Source organism: Mirounga angustirostris, unplaced genomic scaffold (assembly GCF_029215605.1).
Source record: "Mirounga angustirostris isolate CCGP_5_RB_7025 unplaced genomic scaffold, mMirAng1.0.hap1 SCAF_2, whole genome shotgun sequence".
In the NCBI taxonomy this organism is placed as follows: Eukaryota; Metazoa; Chordata; class Mammalia; order Carnivora; family Phocidae; genus Mirounga; species Mirounga angustirostris.
The window spans coordinates 188,192,858-188,212,165 of record NW_026991710.1 but is presented as its reverse complement, the minus strand read 5'-3'; the positions used below and the strand labels follow the sequence as shown (position 1 = coordinate 188,212,165).

General features: G+C 48.6%; 3 protein-coding genes across 3 annotated transcripts in view; 1 reads left to right on the top strand and 2 right to left on the bottom strand.

Annotated features, from left to right (window-relative positions):
- Positions 1-4,325, top strand: part of WWC2 (WW and C2 domain containing 2) — a 202,246-nt gene extending 197,921 nt beyond the window's left edge. The window contains exon 23 of the mRNA XM_064585704.1: positions 1,535-4,325. Within this exon, the coding sequence (XP_064441774.1) occupies positions 1,535-1,601 (67 nt within the window). The 3' untranslated portion in view covers positions 1,602-4,325. The remainder of the gene's footprint in view (positions 1-1,534) is intronic.
- A 935-nt stretch (positions 4,326-5,260) lies between these two features.
- On the bottom strand, positions 5,261-6,072 carry LOC123842570 (claudin-22-like). The gene has a single exon (XM_045871851.3). The coding sequence runs from the start codon at positions 6,043-6,045 to the stop codon at positions 5,392-5,394; it is 654 nt and encodes a 217-aa protein (XP_045727807.2). The 5' UTR covers positions 6,046-6,072; the 3' UTR covers positions 5,261-5,391.
- Positions 6,073-7,626: 1,554 nt separating this feature from the next.
- On the bottom strand, positions 7,627-8,289 carry LOC123841992 (putative claudin-24). The gene has a single exon (XM_045871438.2). The coding sequence runs from the start codon at positions 8,287-8,289 to the stop codon at positions 7,627-7,629; it is 663 nt and encodes a 220-aa protein (XP_045727394.2).
- Between the last annotated feature and the right edge of the window lie 11,019 nt (positions 8,290-19,308).

Here is a 19,308-nt window from a genome sequence, read left to right as displayed (position 1 = left end):
TCTGGGCTTGTCCCCGCGCCGTCTGAGTTATGCTGCAAGTCCGCCTCAGCCTACGAGACCCCAAATCCTCTCCTACCGTGTGAGCTTCGTTTGCCCCTTCCTGAGGTTACAGGCTCCCCCGGAAGCGGCCCTGACCCGAGTCAAGCCCGGCTCCCAGGAACTCGGGGTGCCCCCCACCCTGAGAAGCGGATGGCACATCTCACTGAGAAAACACAGAAAGGCATAGAGCTTCTGGGCTTTTTGTTGTTCCTTGGGCCCTTCCTAGGCGCCGTGCTGGGCAGGGGATACTCCCCGGGGTCCTGGGGCGTCTGGGGCGCCCTGCCACTCCGCCGGCCTGGGTGGGAGAGCGGGGTGTTCCGTCTGCCCCCAGCACTGGACACACACACACACACACACACACACACCCTGCCTGCTTGTTCCACGTGGAAACAGGGGCCCCGTGTTCCCTGGTCCTCTGATTTGCCAAGGGAAGTTCAAAATCAGGAGTCAGAAGTGGCCACTGATTCAGGGATGTGACAGCCCCGGCGTGAGCCGAAGAAACCCACTAGCGGCGCGTGTTCCCTTGGGTTCTCCTGCTGGCCTTCAGTGACGCCTCGAGCTCGCTCCCTTGCTTGTAAGGATGCAAACCACAAAGAGAACTCTTGTGCCAGGGCCCACAGTTCTGGGCCTCTCCCTTTCTTCTCTCTGCTTTCCTTAGTCTAGAGCTTTTCCACCTCTGCACTTGCTTCTTGACCCCACACTTCCTCCACCATCTACATAGACTCTTATTTTCTCAAAGGAAGGCTGGTGCTTTTCTTTTTTCTCTGTTCTTCTTTATCGCTACCGGAGTGCCCTGCATAACAGAATACACCCTCAGTAAATATGTGTGGATGGGGTACTATGTGTGATGTGAAGATTTTGCACAAAAGTGAATATATTGCTCCTGTCTTTGGTAACTCTACAATCTTAAAACCTTATTATTATTTTTTAAATACTCTCCTAAGCTCTGAAAACCGTTCTGCCCGATATTTCTCAGCGTCTCCCTTTCGGGTTGTTTCTCCTTATCCCTGCTTCGGGATTGGGGACAGATCTGCCTTTACTACAGGCACGTTCCTTCCTTCCCCTTCATTGGGACTCATGGGACCACTCAGCAAGTGTCCCTTCCCTGAGCATGGTATCGATTTTAAATTTTCCCGGTACCATGTACTTTTCTACAAGGTCCCTGAGAAGTTCCCTGGGACTTCGGACTTCTTGCATCCTCTCCTGCCTCATTTAGAAGCACTCATAACTGACCCCCTGGGGGTTTAAAAACTCTGATGCTGGAAATCCAGGAAGGGGGCAATTCACCAGAGGCCAGAGCTGCCATGCTCCTTTATATGCTTTATATCCTCCCGTAAAGGGGAAAGACGGTCTTGATTTCATGGAGTTCTGCCTGAGGAAAAGACCTCCTGCGCAGGCTTGCAGACGCTACGCTGTTCCTGGGACTCCTTTTAATGGGCACAGAGTATTTTCAACATTATATTCAAGCCGGTTTATTTCTCACCCCTGCCTCTAGGGAGAAGATTGCCTACTTTACCAGAGCGAAGATAAGCATCCCGTCCCTGCCGGCTGATGATGTGTGATTACACCCCCCAAAGAAATTATTCTGTCACCTGTTCACTTCTTAGGGAGGGTACAAGACTGAACTTTTGTTTTGTTTTGTTTTGTTTTGTTTTGTTTTGGGGAGGGGGGTTCTTTTTGTAACGTAACTGTCAACTCTTAAAGAGCTTTTATTTCACATCAGATTTTCAACATGTTAATTTGTAAAGTACCTTGAATGTAATTCTTGTATGTTTAAAAAAAGAAAAAAGAAAAAGTCAGATAACCCAAATGGAATAATCTGGTCCACAAATGTCGTCCAGTACATACGAATTGCCAGGAGGCTGTGTTTTGTACAAATGGCATCGGGGCAACGCCCGGTGTGTATCCTGTTGAACCAACTGTTGAGAAGTAACTCGGTTTAGCAGACGGCGATCTTGGCTTTTCCTTCATTGTCTCACGGGCAGACTGTGAGGATGGCAACGGGCCAGCTTGCTCTCTTTGTGCCAGGGGGCAGCTCTTAGCGTTTGAAGGCAAATGTGAGCCCAGCTCCAAGTCCACCCGGCACAGGTGTTGTGCGCTCACCCGGTGACCTCTGTTGGAGCACTTGCTTCCTTAAAACAAGTTCCTTTTTGTCCTTTTCTTTTAGTCTAAAGAAAACCAGATGCTGAGTGAGATCTCAGAACACAGAGGAGCAGTGCTCCCGGCTACAGTGAAGACCTCGTGATCTGTCACATTAAGGCGGGGGGCGGGGGGCGGAGGAGAAAGCCAGGTACCCTAACCACACTCGAGTCAGCCCCTCAGCGAGCACGACCAGGATTTGCAGACGCGTCCCGGGGAGGTTCTGTCCGAGGTCTGAGCGTGGTGCCCAGGACAAGCCCGGGGCAGCCGGCCCTCTGAGGACAGACAGCCCCGTGGAGGGAAACGCATGAGCGCTTCTTGGGGGACACAGGAATCTTGACTGGATCCAAGTGGCCAAAAAATTTTTTTAAAAAAACTCTATTAAACATTTCTCACATTCACTAGAAATTATTTGCAGCTCTCATGTTGAGGGGCTTCCCCTCTGTAATCTGTGGTAAGGAGGCCAAGAGAAGAGTGTGCCTGGGGAGATTATCAATTTGAAGTATGGGCCAAGGCATTTGTCTCAGAAAACAATTCTAGATGAACTAAATGAAGAGAGAGGAATGGACTCAAGTGTCCTCTGCGTCCCCAGTCGGGCACGGCTTAAAAGAAAGAGATCCACCATGTAGCTCTGCCGGCATAAAGGCTTTTAAAATGAAGAGTATTATGCAATTTAAATCCTACTTATCATTCGGTCAGTTACAGTGGAAGAGGCGATTTTTGGTTAGCCATCTTCTGTAATGAAATCATTTTTTTTTTTAGAAATGCAAAAATCACCTTCAAGGAATAGACCCCTTAAAAAAAAAAAAAGGGTAAGTTCTATTTCTAAGATAGAATCCCCAGTAAGGATTTTTAGTTTTTTGAAAGTAATTATCCCTATTTTGCAAAGTTCATTTTATCAGCATCGAAATTCAAATTAAGCAATTTCTGAGCCTGGAACTTTAATTATTTTTTCCTCAGTTGTCCCACCACTTATATCTAAATGTCTCTGAAGCTATAGCTGGATGTGACACGACTTTGAACAAAACCCAGCCTTGTGAATTGACTGCACACAGTCCTTCAAGGCCGCGCGGTTCATTCTATCAGATGACTAAGGAGAACTAGAAAGAATACCATTCATCCTTGTCAAGGTCAAATGTGAAAGACAGAGGTTTATTTAATGTAGAGCTAAATGAAGGTCAGCTGTTTTCAGCTTCTTAGTTTGACCGTGAAAATGTTTATAGAATTATGTGTAGTTGTGCCGTACGATTTTATTTTCTTCATTTATTTATTTACGGTCTTATTTATGTTCTGTTTAATATATAGTTCGGTTCTGGCCATTTTAAATGTTTGACATAGAAGAGGCTATATTGGAATATCTACACCTTTATAAATCTTCATCAGATTCGCTGTTAACTTTTTGTAATACAAAAAGTTTCAGACAAGTATAAAAGAATAAAATCTGTCTCAGGCTGGTAGTTAACAGCTGTGACCAAGACACGTTGGGTTTTATTTTACAAAATTTGCTCATTTCTAACATGAGAAACGAACTTATTTTAATATAATCCTTTTCCACACTTTAAAAATCAGCAATAGTGTTATGTATTTATAGGCAGCTTTTAACAATTCTGTCATATTTGTACTAACCCAAATGATTCACAGTGACAAAACATCTTAATAACTTGATCACAAAACCATATGAACAATACGAATTTTAATATTATAAATACTATTTTTTAAAGGTAGAATTTATTCTGCACAGGGTAAAAAGAATGTAATATTTAGTTCTCAAGTTTGAATTATCAGTATGTTATTATAATTTTGTATATCAGAATCTAAGTTACAGGTACAAAAAAAAAATATTGCTAGCCAAATGAACAAAGTTTAGCTGAATCTCTGTAGCATGCAAATCAAATTTAAAATCTTTTTTTTTTTTTGCTATTACTTTATATTGTATTAAATATCAAAAGCTCAGGACTGAACTAAATATTTAATCAGGTTAAATTCTGAATATGTTTCTGTTTTAATTGTCTCGTCTGTAAAAGTATGCAAATACATCACATAGATTAACTTTGGTTTCTGCACTTTTCCTGTGTTTGTGGGTGGAAAAAAGTTCAGTGGGTTTGTTTTTTTTTCTTTTTTTAAACAAAGATGTATATTGCCTCATACTTAATTTCAGTGTTGTTTACTGTTCAGTTTCCCTGATTGGTGCAAACAAGAGTTTACTCGAGCCATGTACCGAGCAAATACCAAATCCATCATCAGAACTTCCCAAGCCAGCCGTTGGCTGGGAATGGTTCTGGGTTGGGCAATATGTATTGCTGATAGAAAAAGACGGCCTATTTTTATCACGCGAGTAAAAGAAGGGGTCTCCAAGGTGAGCCCATCCCGGCCTTGTGCTCTGGTGGTGGGGCAGCGGTCCCAGGAGCTTCCCCCGACCTTGACCTGCAGCAACCCCGTGGCCGCTCCTCAGAGCCCCGAGGCAGCTGGGGCTGACAGCAGGCATCAGCCATCTACCACAGAGCGTGGGGCACCCAAGCCAGAGCACACTTGGGGGGCCGTATTTTACGTGAATCTCCCCAAACACGAGATTGCCACCCTCTGTTTCTGCCCTGGTGAGGAAAGCATGAAGAATGTGGCTGGCTTTTGGAAAAGGCTCCGTAGAGGCACCGAGGTCTCCGATTACAAAGGAGATGATGTGTCCCACATCTCTCTTCTTTCAAGCTTTCAAAGAACCAGCAATTTTTTAGTCTAATCTAATGTTGTCCATTCTCAATAAATATGCAACAAGGCTTTAGTTTCAATATAATAGGTGATCTTACACACTTGAAAGCAGTAAATGATTAGCAGGAACATTCCCAGTTGCCAAAATGATTCATCTCTATGAATAACACCTTCAAAGATATGTAAGCACTAACATAATGTTTTATTTACTAGCTCTGTGCCATCACTGAATCTATTTTAAAATTGAGAAAATTCATCCACAGTAATGAGTATGATTCCTATTAAGTCTTGAGTGGTTTTGGTCTCAGAATAGAAGATGAAAGTGTTTTTGCTGTCTTAGAAGGATATTATAATTTAAGAAGCGAATAGCCATGGGTGGGGGAAGATGCATTTTAGAAAATTAAAAGCGCAGTGAATGGGTGGCTGTGTAGCAGGAAATCCTACCAAACGCTGAGAGGAGTGAGCGTCTCTTCAAGAGTGAACACCGCTGACACTTGCTGGCTTAGATTTTCAGATGGGCTTGGTGCATCTCCTGGTGCTGATGGTGATATGCGTTTCTGCCACTGCATGGTGGCCCGAAGCTGGGGCAGCCCGGGTGGAGCAGGCTGCACAGTTCAGCAGGCACCCTCCCACGAGGAGGAAAAACCCGGCAAACCAGCCCAGGAAGAGGGCTTCCCCAAACTCCCACCTGGGCACGATCTCTGGCACAGTCTCATCCCAGAACTCCTGGACCGTCTTGTAGGCGACCCAGGACACCGGAGCCAGGGCCGAGATGCCTGCTGACCAGAACAGAACCCCTCCCAGGATCAGCAGCCCCTTCTTGCGGCCCCGCCGCGTCTCTCCAATCCTCAGGCAGTCCAGGCCAGACCCGGAGAGCAGCAGGCCCAGGAGCCCCAGCCCGTTGGACAGGAACATGAGAATCCTGGAGATCCTGAGTTCGGCAGGCAAAGCCAGGAAGGAATCGAAGTCCTTGCACTGCCTCCCCACTTCCTCTTGGATGACACAGGCCTGCCAGAGCCCCATGGTCCAGTTCTCCATTTCGTTTAGGTCCAGATTGAGGTTTTTCCACTGTGGCAGGTAGTTTGTAAGACAGGATAGCACCCATCCCAGCAAAGATAGTGAGATCCCAGCGAATTGTGCCACACTCTGAAATACCAAAGCCATCCCTGAGCCCCACGGAGCCTGAACCAAACCAACTCCTGCCTTTCGGCTGGTGTGCAGAGAAGTGTGACGTCTTATGCTGTCACCTCAGAGCTCGGAAATATTTCTTCATTGTGTGTAAAGGATTCTTGCCAGAGTGGCTATTGTTTGGGTCTGTGTTAACTGGCTTTCAGGAAAGGACAGGGAAATAAGTCTGCCAACCGGCAACGCCAAGGTGTGGCCAAGCGCCATGCTCGTGTCCTCGCGGCTGACCGTGGTCGCAGTTTGTCTCTGAAATCACGCCAGGCAGCACTCATCCTCCTGTCATTGTTAATGTACAGATGGCTTTCAGGTTGTTCCCAACCTTTCTAACAGCTCAAAGAATTAAGAAGTCTAAATGCAACGTGGTCAGGCGGCAGTTTGCGTTCAGCTCCAAGGCTTTCTGTCTATCTTACTAACTGTACCTGTCACATTGCCATGTGTTATCACTCTCGGATTTCAGTACGTACATCGCAGTAATACTGAATGTGGTCCCTTTTTAAAAGCACGTTCAAGAAAAATATTTCTTACCAGATAAATCGATCTTACTTCGGAAATCTCTCTAGACCTTCAGTCGGGTCTGTTTTTTTTCAGACCCTTGACCTATCTATACGACATAACACATGAAACCATATGGAGCCTAAATCTCAAGTCTACTTACCTCCCTGCCTTTCTGTCAAATTCATGCGCCTGTGCATGCACAGTTTTTGTTTTGTTTGCTTAAATATGCTTTCTATGTTGTGGAAGAGGTAAGCAATAGGACTTTGTAGGTCGGAATGAACATCTCTGTCGGTTCACCACCGAAGTAAATAGCCCCATGCTGATCATTTTTAATGAAACAAAGGGAAGTTTGTATTAGGGCAAGTGGGAACTATCAATATCTGGATATCAAGCACAAAACATTTTTGGAATTGTTCATCTTTTTTAGATTTGAAACTTTTGAAGGAAGAGACAAGAGAGGTCGAGACCGGCCAGTATTTTGAGTGTGAGAGTATCATAAAGTACTGAAAACCGTCAGCCTCATCCAGTTCTGTCACACAGCATGCCTGTTAGGTCCTGAACACAAACTGCCTCTGTTCAAAGAAGACCAAAGTCATTGTTGTGGAAATAACACTTTGGGATAGGCTGAACATGTGCTGTGGCTAATGTAGAATGTTTAAAGGATTTCAGATTGGGTTTTCCTTTAGGAAATAGAAACGAATTATTATTTCCAGCTACCAATAAAAACAAAAACAAAAAAGTTTCTAATATAAAGTTAACACATTAAAACTTAATACTGATTACAATGGACAACCACCACCACATTTTGATTTAAATAACCAGATCGATGAAATTATTTTTGCCCATACCTATGTAATGCTTACCATGATAATTTTCTTTTAGATATAAGACTTGCCTCTTTCTTACCTCTCCAGATTTGCGGGGGCAGGGGGGTCTAGAATAGAAAAGTAGTTATTTAATGAGTGAGCAGCACGGATTTAGTCACGTAACAAAGACCCCTTTCTAGTGTAGACCCCACATCACAGCTGATGTGGAAAGATGCATCTCTCTGGTCCCGTCCAAGTCTTACATTCTCAGGTCTGTGGTTCCATTTTCCAGGTACGGCCCCTGAGTTAGCGTTTCTGCCACTGCATGGTGGCCCGAAGCTGGGGCAGCCCGGGGGGAGCAGGCTGCACAGTTCAGCAGGCACCCTCCCACGAGGAGGAAAAACCCGGCAAACCAGCCCAGGAAGAGGGCTTCCCCAAACTCCCACCTGGGCACGATCTCTGGCACAGTCTCATCCCAGAACTCCTGGACCGTCTTGTAGGCGACCCAGGACACCGGAGCCAGGGCCGAGATGCCTGCTGACCAGAACAGAACCCCTCCCAGGATCAGCAGCCCCTTCTTGCGGCCCCGCCGCGTCTCTCCAATCCTCAGGCAGTCCAGGCCAGACCCGGAGAGCAGCAGGCCCAGGAGCCCCAGCCCGTTGGACAGGAACATGAGAATCCTGGAGATCCTGAGTTCGGCGGGCAAAGCCAGGAAGGAATCGAAGTCCTTGCACTGCCTCCCCACTTCCTCTTGGATGACACAGGCCTGCCAGAGCCCCATGGTCCAGTTCTCCATTTCGTTTAAGTCCAGATTGAGGTTTTTCCACTGTGGCAAATAAGTTGTGATCATGGACAAAACCCATCCCAGCAAAGATAATAAAAGTCCAACGAATTGCATTGCTACTCTAAAGACGAAAGCCATTCTAACAGATCTTACTACGTGGGCCACTGTCTTCCGTGGTTGACAGGAGTGTGACAATCTTGGTCCTATGCTGCCTGGAATATAAGCGTTGGCCATTAACTCTTTGGAAACTCTGAAATGCGTTTTTGTTCTTCTCGAATATAATGTTTCATGTAAAGGACGAAGGACCCTGTTAAAACTATGAGTTAGGCTTTCTGATAAGGATTTGATCTGTTACCTTCCAATTTGCTTGGTAAAATTATATCCCCAATGCTTGATGATTATAAGTCTAAGGATGAACAAAGAGGGCTCTATGACCCCTCACCCTAAAATACAACAGAAATCTTTGTGCTTCAATATGGATTAATTAGATTTTAAGTGGTGATAAAAGGCCAGCCCTTTCGGCAACAGGACTTCATTGTAGTAGCTGAGTCTGAGATTTCAGGGATGCAAAACAAGACCTTGTAAAGAAAGGTAGACTGTTTCCCTATAATCTTTATTCTTCTTGGACTTCCTTAACCTACACATGAGCCCGGGCCCAGTTCTTGAGTGTCACAGGCACTCAGTGGGGACTTGGCAGGAAAGTTTCCTCAGATTCCTTTGAAAGGTGGAGGCTGGTTCACTGGGTTCATTCAAATGAAAAAGACCCAAGACGGATGCCCAGAGGTGCTAAGTGAGGAGGGGAGAATCCCAGGGAGCTCTGGATTTCATTCTAAGATTTTCTCCATCCTCGTTGAGGACCTGGGGTAACGCATGATTTCTTAGTGTCTGCGAGACATTTTTTTGTTCACAGCTGAGCTGTCTTTGCTGTCAGTTAAGCCACTAGACAAAGCAACGCCAGGCCAGAAGACTCCTGGCAGGTCCAAGACAAAGGTTTGGGTGTGGAGACAAGAGCCACAAGAGGGCTGACCTTTGAGGCATCATCTTGTTTGTTCTTTTGATTTAGGCCACATCGTGAGAGCATACTTCTGCAGAACGTGACCCCTCAGAGAACACAGGGCCTCTTGGCTAGGATAAGAAGCCACATGCTGCAGAGTCCCAGAGCGGTGCCAGGCCCCACACACCCGACCCCACTCTGCACGGGGCCCTGGGCCTCCCGCACCTGCAGCCGGAAGGCGGCATCTGACGGGCTGGGACAGGACATGCAGGAGCCAGTGCCTAGAAGATTCTAAGCTGCTGAAAGAGAACCACTGCCCATCACCTCCCACGGTTGAGTCTAATCCAGGATCAGAGAAGAGCTTTTATAATGTTGGCCGACAGGAGATGGGAGAAAAACAGAACCCTGATCCTGATGTATCCAAGTAAGCCTCAGAGTCATGAGGTGAATGGTGCTTTCTTCAGCATTTTCCAGCATCCTATGTTAAAAAAAGAAGAGGAGTTCTTAACTTTTACAAATTTTCAGAATCCCTTAAGTATACTGCTGTACTCAGTGTGCTAAGATAGATGGTTCCAGTTTGCACAAAGACAGAAGAGTCCAGAAAGGGCTAGTGATTTGGCCAGGGCCTCATCGCCGTGCGCTGGGATAATGGTGAGCTAGAGCTTTCCTTCTGGGAGGCAGCCAGGATGCAGAAAGCTCTCGAGAGCAATCCTTAACAGTCACAGATGATTCTTGACATCATGATGAAGCTTTTTTTTTTTAATGGAATAGAATAGGCTTCTGTGTGAGGCAGTGATCTCTCCTTCCCAAAGGTGTTTCAGAATAATTCTCGGGGCGCCTGGGTGGCTCAGTGGGTTGGGTGTCTGCCTTCGGCTCAGGTCATGATCCAGGGGTCCTGGGATCAAGCCCCACGTTGGGGTCCCTGCTCAGTGGGGAGTCTGCTTCTCCCTCTCCCTCTGCCTTTCCTCCCTGCTCATGCCCGTTGTCTCTCAAATAAATAAAATCTTTTTTTTTAATTGTTAAAAATAAACTAAAAAAAGCGTAATGCTCAGGGGCACCTGGCTGCCTCAGTCGGAAGAGCATGCCACTCTTGATCTCAGTGTTGTGAGTCAAGCCCCACATTGGGTGTAGAGTACAAAAATAAACATTTTTTTTAAAAGGCTAATTCTCACCTGTCAGGGCTACCATGAGGGAGGTTTCTGCCACAGCGGGGGTCAGGCCTGGATAACCTCTAAGGGCTCCCTCAACTCATTTGTTCTTTCATCATTTCGAAAACTATTTTTGAGCACCTCCTCCTGGCCAGACTGTTGCGTGCTAAAAACACAATCAAGACCAGGACGGATGCAGGTCCTGCCCCTGCCTCTGCCCTCGTGGCTCACCTTCCAGTAGGAAGAGGCCACCAGGAAGCAAGATAATTCAGAGAACTGCAAGGAGCGGGGGTGTGAGTGTTCGGGGCAAAGGAGAGCCCAGTGTGGCATCCCTGGGACCAGAAAGTGCGAGGTCCCACCCCCGGGAGCTCCCACCTCCATGGGCCAGTGCCAGTCACGGGGGAGGGGGTGGGGACACTAGCTTCTCAGCCCATTTTGCTCCCAGGCTGGGGGTGGGGGTCGGGGTGAAATTCAGAAAACAAATATTACCACCACACCGTTCATTGTGCGGAGGACTACATGATCTCTGTCTCCAGAACATTCATCTAAAAGCAAAAACCTCAGTTTACCGAAAGCCACACATCTGGGGAAAGCTCTCAGGAACAGAGGCTCCATCTCGCCTCCATCTCTCGGTGGAGGAGTAGCAAGTTCTGGAAGAACTTTGGGACGGGAGGAACTTTTGCGGCCATTTTTGGAAAACAAATCTGTCACAAAAAAGTCAATCAGATTGACCCGTTCATGCTGCTCTGGGGCCAATCTAGATTGCAGGAGATGCATGGCAAGCATTGCATGGAGAAGCTGACCTTTCTTTCTGTCCTCGGGTTTATGTTTTTATGCTCTCGATGAAGGCTGTGGACGCAACCAAACCGTCTATGCTGTGCAAAATTGATGGGTTGTACCCAAGCTGCCGCCCCTGCCCGCACGGACCACACACCCCTCTGTTGCTGGCCCTGCCCTTCCTACTGGCCCGGGGCTGCCGACGGACAAAGCAGTCCCCTCAGGCTTCACCAGTTCAGCCTCACGTGTTTGGATCCCTTCTCTGTGCCGGGTACGGTGTGAGAGCCAGGCGTGCAAAGGTCTGTTCTCCAGCGAGAGTAGCCCAAAGAGCAAGACTAACAGAGACGGTGCTAAGTAAGGCAAGGACGACTGCTTCAGGGGAGGGAGGCAGGAACAGGTGTCTTGGGATTGCTCCTGAAAGGTGGTAGGTGGGGCACGGCAGGAGAGTGAGGGAGCCCCTAGAAGGTGAGGCTGGCACCTGGGGCACAGTTATGCAAGCTGAATCATTCGGATTTATAGATCATGAAGAGCCTTGGAAGGATTCTAAGCAAGGGTATGATGGGATCATTTTTACATTATAGAGACCTAGCTGGGGCTCAGGGGGTGAGCTTCTCTGTATCATCTAAGACACAGAAGCCACAAAGACAAGCCCACCTGAGGCCAAACCACAGCAGCAGGTGACCCGTGGCAGGGGGCAAGCCTGCTGCAGGGGAAGGTGTGCAAGAAGAGAGATTGAAGGGGGGTGGGGGGGAGGTGGGCAGGGCACAAGGTGTCTTTTGAGAACATTAGAGTCTGAAGTCCACGGAGAGACACAAATCCTGTGATCTCAAAATTACCCTAAAAAAAAAAAAAACCCTTAGGCTCTGGAAAGACTGCCCATCTCCCAGAAGGCCCAGCGTGCCAACTCCCACCCCCCGAGCAGTGGGGGGAGCACAAGAGGAAGTAGTTGGCTTCGTTTGGCATCTTGGAGGAAAAATACCCTAAGACCCTAAAAACCAGCATTTGTGAGACAGGAGGGCACCAACAGACTACAAACTCCCTGGGCACCCCACCCCCAGCAAGCACTCCGGCATGTGATAAAGGGGAGAACCAGCCCTTCTTCTAACAGGCGCTTAGCTTCCCTGTCACTTTGACCTAAGAGTAAAGACAAAGGGGTTCCTCCCGCCAAACACAATTTTTTTGATCAAAAGAAAACCTATAATTTATTAGTTTTTTTAAAATATTCCTTGTCCTGCTATATAGAGATTCTCACTATTAATAAAATGAGCTCACCAATAAAGACAAGACACCCCGTTGTCTTCCTAGCAACCAAAGCACACTGCCTTGTGTTCAACAAATATTTGTTTAATAAATGAATGAGGTCAGTCCTTCTAAATGATAATGAAGGTAAACACAGAATCCCAGTACAGTGACAGATGCCCATCCCACGGCCAGTTACCTTTTGTAATGCTGATGACACAATCTGTCCTGGTTTATCTGAGCATGACCAGTGATAGAAAATGTTCAGGGCTCCTGGGTGGCTCAGTGATTAAGCGTCTGCCTTCGGCTCAGGTCATGATCCCAGGGTCCTGGGATCGAGCCCCACATCGGGCTCCCTGCTCGGCGGGAAGCCTGCTTCTCCCTCTCCCACTCCCCCTGCTTGTGTTCCCTCTCTTGCTGTGTCTCTCTCTGTCAAATAAATAAATAAAATCTTTAAAAATTAAAAAAAAAAAAAAAAGAAAAAGAAAATGTTGCCCGCACATCATGAGTTAGCAAACGAGAGCGCCCTATTCCGGAAGGACATCAAGAGGGACATATTCTAGGTTTGGGAAAATGACAAAAGGGCTGGAGGTGCACCCAAATGCTTACTGGGTCCTAAAGATGGAGGCTTTTCCTTTCCTTCATTTTCATTATTTTTGTTTTTCTAGATGTTCTACAACCCGTGCAGGATTCTCAAAAGAAGAATAATAAATGTTATACATATATATTTTAAATTTTATTTATTTATTTGACAGAGAGAGAGCACAAGCAGGGGGAGAAGAGGGGACAAGCAGGCTCCCTGATGCGGGACTCGATCCCAGGACCCCAGGATCATGACCTGAGCCAAAGACAGACGCTTAACCGACTGAGCCACCCAGGAGCCCTGAAAAATAAATGTTATAAAAGGCAGGGAAAAGCCTCTGCTGGACTAAGCTTTTTTCCTTTTGTCAGAGGGTAATGATAGGTAACTGTTATCAAGTGCCTTCTACTTCCCAGGCACCATTCTGAGGACTTGAACATACCTTGGCTCATTTCATCCCCTCAAGCACTGAATGCGGGAGGCAGTAGCAGCAGACCCATTTTACAGATGATGGGACTGAAGCACACAGAGGCAGGCCCCTTGTCCGTGGTCACGAGGTCATTTACAGAGCTTTGGATGCAGGCGCCTAATTTTCTTTCCCAGAGCACAGAGGTAGGCTGGGGCTGGATCCCCGAGTCTACACTACCGAGCAATGTTGATCCAAGAAGGCCATGGGATTCAGAGCCACCTGAGGGGCTTATTCCAGCTTGATTTTTGGGTCCTGCCCCCAGGGGTGTGCTCGTAAACATTTAGCAGCAGCTCTGGGGTTGTGGGAACCCTGGTTTATAGCCTTTGCCAATTTGCCTGGCGTCCATACTTTTGCTGTGACCAATCCCAGGCTACCAATGTGACGTCACAGAAGGTAGAGTTGGGAAGAGATACACTGCAGCTACCACTGTATGGTATTGTTAACAAACAGATACAACGGACATAAATAACCTCAAGAACATAGGTAATACCTGAATTAAAATCATCAGGAAGCGATAATCCAGAGTACTAATAAATACTTTTGTTTTTAATATAATTTAATTGTAAGTTTCTATAATTCGATTTCAATGATGGCTGTGTTTAACAACCCACTCCCAAAATGCCTGAAAAGTTAACCCTCGGCTCGCCTGAGCCAGCCGGAGACAGCTCCAGCACATCCCAGACCTGAATCACAGATCACATCATAGCTCAGAATCTCTCGAGGGAGCTGGGGTTGCAGGATTCTGCACGCTAACCATCTTCTGCAGGAATCTTCAAACATTCTGATGCTTACCATTTGAGAACCAAGACCCTGGGCTTTGCCGCCAGGAGCTCGGGTCTGAGACCCCTCAGAATCATCGACTGAGCCCACATCCCCCACTGAAACTCAGCCTCGGGGCTGCGGACAAGGGGGAAAAGCCATCAGTCTGGTCTAGACTTAGCCAACCCCCTTCCTTCTCCACCTACCTCTTGATTTTTGCTGTTCTGCTCATTTAAAACATTGACGGTTTAAAAAAAAAATTGTGTTAAAATTCACAGTACTTATCAATTACTTGATTGGTTTGATTTATAATTGCCAGGCAATCTATTAGTTGAGTGCCCCTGAAACTTTCACCAAACAATTTTGGGAAGAGAGAAAAAGGAAAAAGATCCAGTCCTTGCCCATCGGAATAAAAAAAAGGGGGGAGGGCGGAGGAGGACATCAAAAACTGTAAAGAAAAATATTTCCTTATTTCTCTTATAAACAAGTATAAATGCTTTACTGAGCGCTGTGAATTGTGCAAGACTGTTGAATCTCAGATCTGTACCTCTGAAACAAATAATGCAATATATGTTAAGAAAAAAAGAAGAAGAAGAAGAAGGTAGCGGGAGGGGAAGAATGAAGCGGGGGAAATCGGAGGGGTAGACGAACCACAAGAGACGATGGACTCTGAAAAACAAACTGAGGGTTCTAGAGGGGAGGGGGGTGGGAGGATGGGTTGGCCTGGTGGTGGGTATTGAGGAGGGCACGTTCTGCATGGAGCACTGGGTGTTATGCACAAACAATGAATCATGGAACACTTCATCTAAAACTAATGATGTGGTGTATGGGGATTAACATAAGAATTAAATAAATAAATAAATAAATAAATAAATAAATGCTTTACTGCTCTGCAAGCTTGAGGGCGGGTGCCAGGGCCTTTAAACCTGCAGCTAGTAGCTTCCTCTGGTCTCTGGGGAGTCAGCACCTGGAAGTCGTTCCCACTGGGCTGACCTACAGCTTGGGACATTCTGGGGGTGGGGGGGGGACGGAATGGAAGCAGGTGGGAGGCGCGCGTCTCTAGGGGCCAGATGGGGAGGAGGTGTGGCTCCTTCCCAGGGACCTCCCTGCGGAACTGCCCTCCATCCCGGCCGGAGCGGGGAGTCCGAATGGACGTGCACCCCAGGACGCGTCGCCCACCACGCACGCTTGCCCTGGTTTGTGAGCCGCTCCAGCGCGCCCTGGGCCCGTTTCAGGCGATGGCATTTCGGGGAGGAAGTAGGGGAAGCCCGGTCAGTGGGAAGGCAGCCCCCTCCTGCGTGTGGACGTCCAGCAGCCGGTGGGAAAGGCCGTTCTCATTGCCCGGGGGTGTGGGGATGGAGTGTTTCTGAAAGCCCGGGTAGCTGATGTCTCTGTCTTCCGAAGCCCCAGCCGAGATTCTGTTGCAGGCCTGGCGAGGACTCATGCTTCCAGAATCCTGTGAGCTCTCCCTTCTGGAGAGTGAAGGCCTATAGGAGCGCAAGACGCATTAAAGGGTCATAGTAATAGGCAGTATTTCCTGAGCACTCACGGCTTGCCAGGCTTTAGGATAAGGACTTTATCTGCCTCATCTTCCTTATCCTCACAAGAACCCTGTGATGTAGGCACCTTCTTACCTCCATTTAACAGATGAGGAATCGGAGGCTTCACTAAGCCAATTAGCCTCCCAGACACAGATCGGAGAGGGAAGCCTGACCCCATCTAACACCAAAGCTCATCCAACCCGTACTCATTTTAATACTGTAAAAAGCAATCTCTGCCCGGTGTCACGACTGCTTCCCCATCTTGTCCGGAAGCTCTGCCTGTTCCCAGCACTCAGAGAGCACCGTGCCTCCTCCTCAGACCAGGGACCCATGGCACCCCACCGGCCGCCTGGGCGGGGAAGGTAGAAACCTCTACAGCAAAGGGGCTTCACCGGCAGGAACGATGGACCTGACCCGGCCCGAGACACGTCTCCACCCGCTGCACAAATAAAAACGGAAAGCCCTGTATCTCGGGATTAACTGGGCTCTTTTCTTTGCAAGTCCTCTCCAAGCATTCGTCTAGACTCACCGCCCTCGGGCTAAATTCCTGTTAACAGGTGGGACGACCTTGACCCCGACTCTTGAGGAGGTGAGTGTCTGGGGACTCCCGACACCTCCCGACACCGCAGCAGCTTCATTTCACAGGGGGGCTGAGGCCTGAAGCGCCCACCCACCTGCTTAGGACCAGGGGCGAGTGGGAGACCTGGCCTCTGCTCTCCCAGGCTGCTGGGTTCCGGCGGGAGTCCAAGCCCCAGCTGTGCCCCAGCCCTTGGAGCACCTGTCCTTTCTCTGGAGACCAAAGTCCTTGCAAATGTGAACCCAGCTCCTGCCATGCATAGAAACTGGGCAGGATGGGGTAGGAGGGTGCCACCCCAGGTGGACGGTGACAGGAGCAAAGGCAAGGCCAAGGCCGTGGTGGTGCACCGTCTGGGACCATCCCAGCCCCTCTTCCCACATCCTGATGAGCAGCCTGAGGGCGGATGAGGTGCATGGGGAATGAGGGGAGGGGACGTTAGAAACACAAGCCAGGGTCACCGTCATTCAGTTACTCAACAAATATTTATTGAGCAGCTACTATGGATGAGACGCTGTGCTTGGCCCTGATTAAGAAAGGCACAGTCTTGGGGGCACCTGGGTGGCTCAGTCAGTTAAGTATCCGACTCTTGATAGGTAAGCTCTTGATCTCAGGGTCATAAGTTCAAGCCCTGAGTTGGGTTCTGTGCTGGGCATGGAGCCTACTATAAAGAGAGAGAGAGAGAGAAATGCATAGTCTTGGGGGTACCTGGGTGGCTTAGTTGGTTAAGTATCTGACTCTTGATCTCAGGGTCATGAGTTCAAGCCCCGAGCTGGGTTCTGCACTGGGCGTGGAGCCTACTATAAAGAGAGAGAGAGAGAGAGAAATGCACAGTCTTGGGGGTACCTGGGTGGCTTAGTTGGTTAAGTATCTGACTCTTGATCTCAAGGTCATGAGTTCAGGCTCTGAGTTGGGTTCTGCGTTGGGCTCTGCACTGGGCCTGGAGCCTACTTAAAAAAACAGAGAGAGAGAGAGAGAAACTCATAGTCTTGCCCTTCTAGGAATGATTTGAAGTGAGACACTGACAATGAGCTAAAGAGATAGAGACCAGTTAGAAGGTTCTTCAGTAGTAAACACAACATCATGAGGGCCTAATCTAGGGCAAGAGCAGTGAAAATGAACAGGCAAGAAGAGATAGTCAAGGTCACTGTAGTCACTAGACCCTTGTGATCTGTAACGCGGAGAGGAAGAGCTCTCAATGTTAATATATGGACTGTGACACTCTTAACCAAGACGGGAGCTAGCGGGCAGCAGTTGGCCCCAGTGGCAGGGTGGCGACAGGCAGAGCGGAGTCGATGTGCTTGCGGTACATCCCTATAGCTTTCTGGGTCTCATGCTCAGGGGAGAAGCTGGGGCTGCAGATGGAGTTTCGAGAGAGACCAGTGAAGAATGGTCAAAGCCCTGGGCTGGGATGAGCTTCCTCACAGGAAGGATGAAAGGCAAGAAAAGCCGAGGTTCGCTAAGCAGGAGGGCCTCCACAGTGGACACGGTACATGGGACTCTTGAGGCCTTTGGTAGATTAGTAGGATCACTGGGATTGCCATCAGTCCGGGCAGTGCCTGCAGGATCCATTTACAGCCTTTCTGATTCTGTGGCGGACTCTCGGAAAACCTGGGTGTAGACTCCCGCTGACAAGTTCCTGGACTCGCTCGTGAAGGTTGGGGGCCCCACGGGATCAGCATTCCCCCACCCTTATGGAGCTCTGGACTCTGTGACCAGAGCGGGCTCTGGTTCTGTGTTCCAGAATGACTTTAAAGGAAACATCAGCCGAAGGACCCACACCAGCCTTAGCCCAGAGTCACAAAATGAGGAATTTCTGGGAACAAAAGGTAAAATCTGAATTTGCATCACTGCCTGGGTCCAGTTTGCCTGAGGTCATTACAGGGAGCACCACTGACAGAATAAGTGAGCTGTCAATTCTGTTCCCTCTCTTTATATTTTTTTATTTATTTTTTTAAGATTTTATTTATTTATTTGACAGAGAGAGCACAAGCAAGGAGGAGGGGGAGAGGGAGAAGCAGGGTCCCTGCTCAGCAGGGAGCCCCATGCAGGGCTCGATCCCAGGACCCTGGGCTCATGACCTGAGCCAAAGGCAGGCGCGTAACCGACTAAGCCACCCAGGAGCCCCTGTTCCCTCTCTTTAAACAAAAAAACAGGCTCTAGAAAACTGAAGAGTTCTCAGGCATATGTTCAACAGGTGTTTCCTGACCCAGCCTGACAGGGCCATGACACTCAGACCTCACCAGGAAGGGGCTAGAAATCGCCACCACAAGGTGGGGGTCCCCTGAGGCGGAGGGAGGAGGAAGGCCTTATCTCGGGCCAGGTGGGCCTTAGGACGGCGGGGGGGGCGTGCAGGAAGAGTTCTGCTTCCATCAGGCCTGAACCCCCAATCTCAAAGAGTGTGGAGCAGAGCTGACGAGCTCGGGTCACTTGCTTACAGACCTTTCCAGAGCAGTGAGCCTTCCTGGGGACCCATCTTAGCAGCCAACTGGGTCCCCAAGCCCTGACAGCTGGCCTGGAGCGCCGGAGGATGGGTAGGTCCAGCTCAGGGCCAAGCCCGCACCCCCAGCCCGCCGCTCGCGGCTGAGCCTGGCCTGGCCAGAGGGTCCGTAGGAGGGGAGCGTGTCCCTAGGTCTCCCCACAGAAGCGCGCCAGCCGCTGCCAGCTACACATGGCTTTCCCAACACTAGGCTCTTTGTTCTCGCTACAGGTTGTTCCATTCTGGTGTCCCGAAAACAGGGTGCTTGCTAAGGGAGTCTGAAGGAGGTGTCTCTCGTCAATCTCCTTGCAAAGGAAAGCCTTGTATCCCAGGGATATATTTTGTCATGGCCTCTTCCTTCATAAATTCCTTGTTATTGCAACCGCTGAAAAGCATAAAGTGGAACAGAAATTGGCTGCACGAAGGCTTCGGCGAAGCTGGAGCTGAAAGTAACCCTTTTCCTCCCTTCCGCAAACCTCCCCGCCTCCCTTAGCCGGCTGTTTGTCTCAGGAGCTGGGCACCGCCATGAGACATGACAAAGGGGGCTGGCAGCAAGGACCCCATTCCCGTGGAAAGCTGCATTTCCCTATAAAGCCC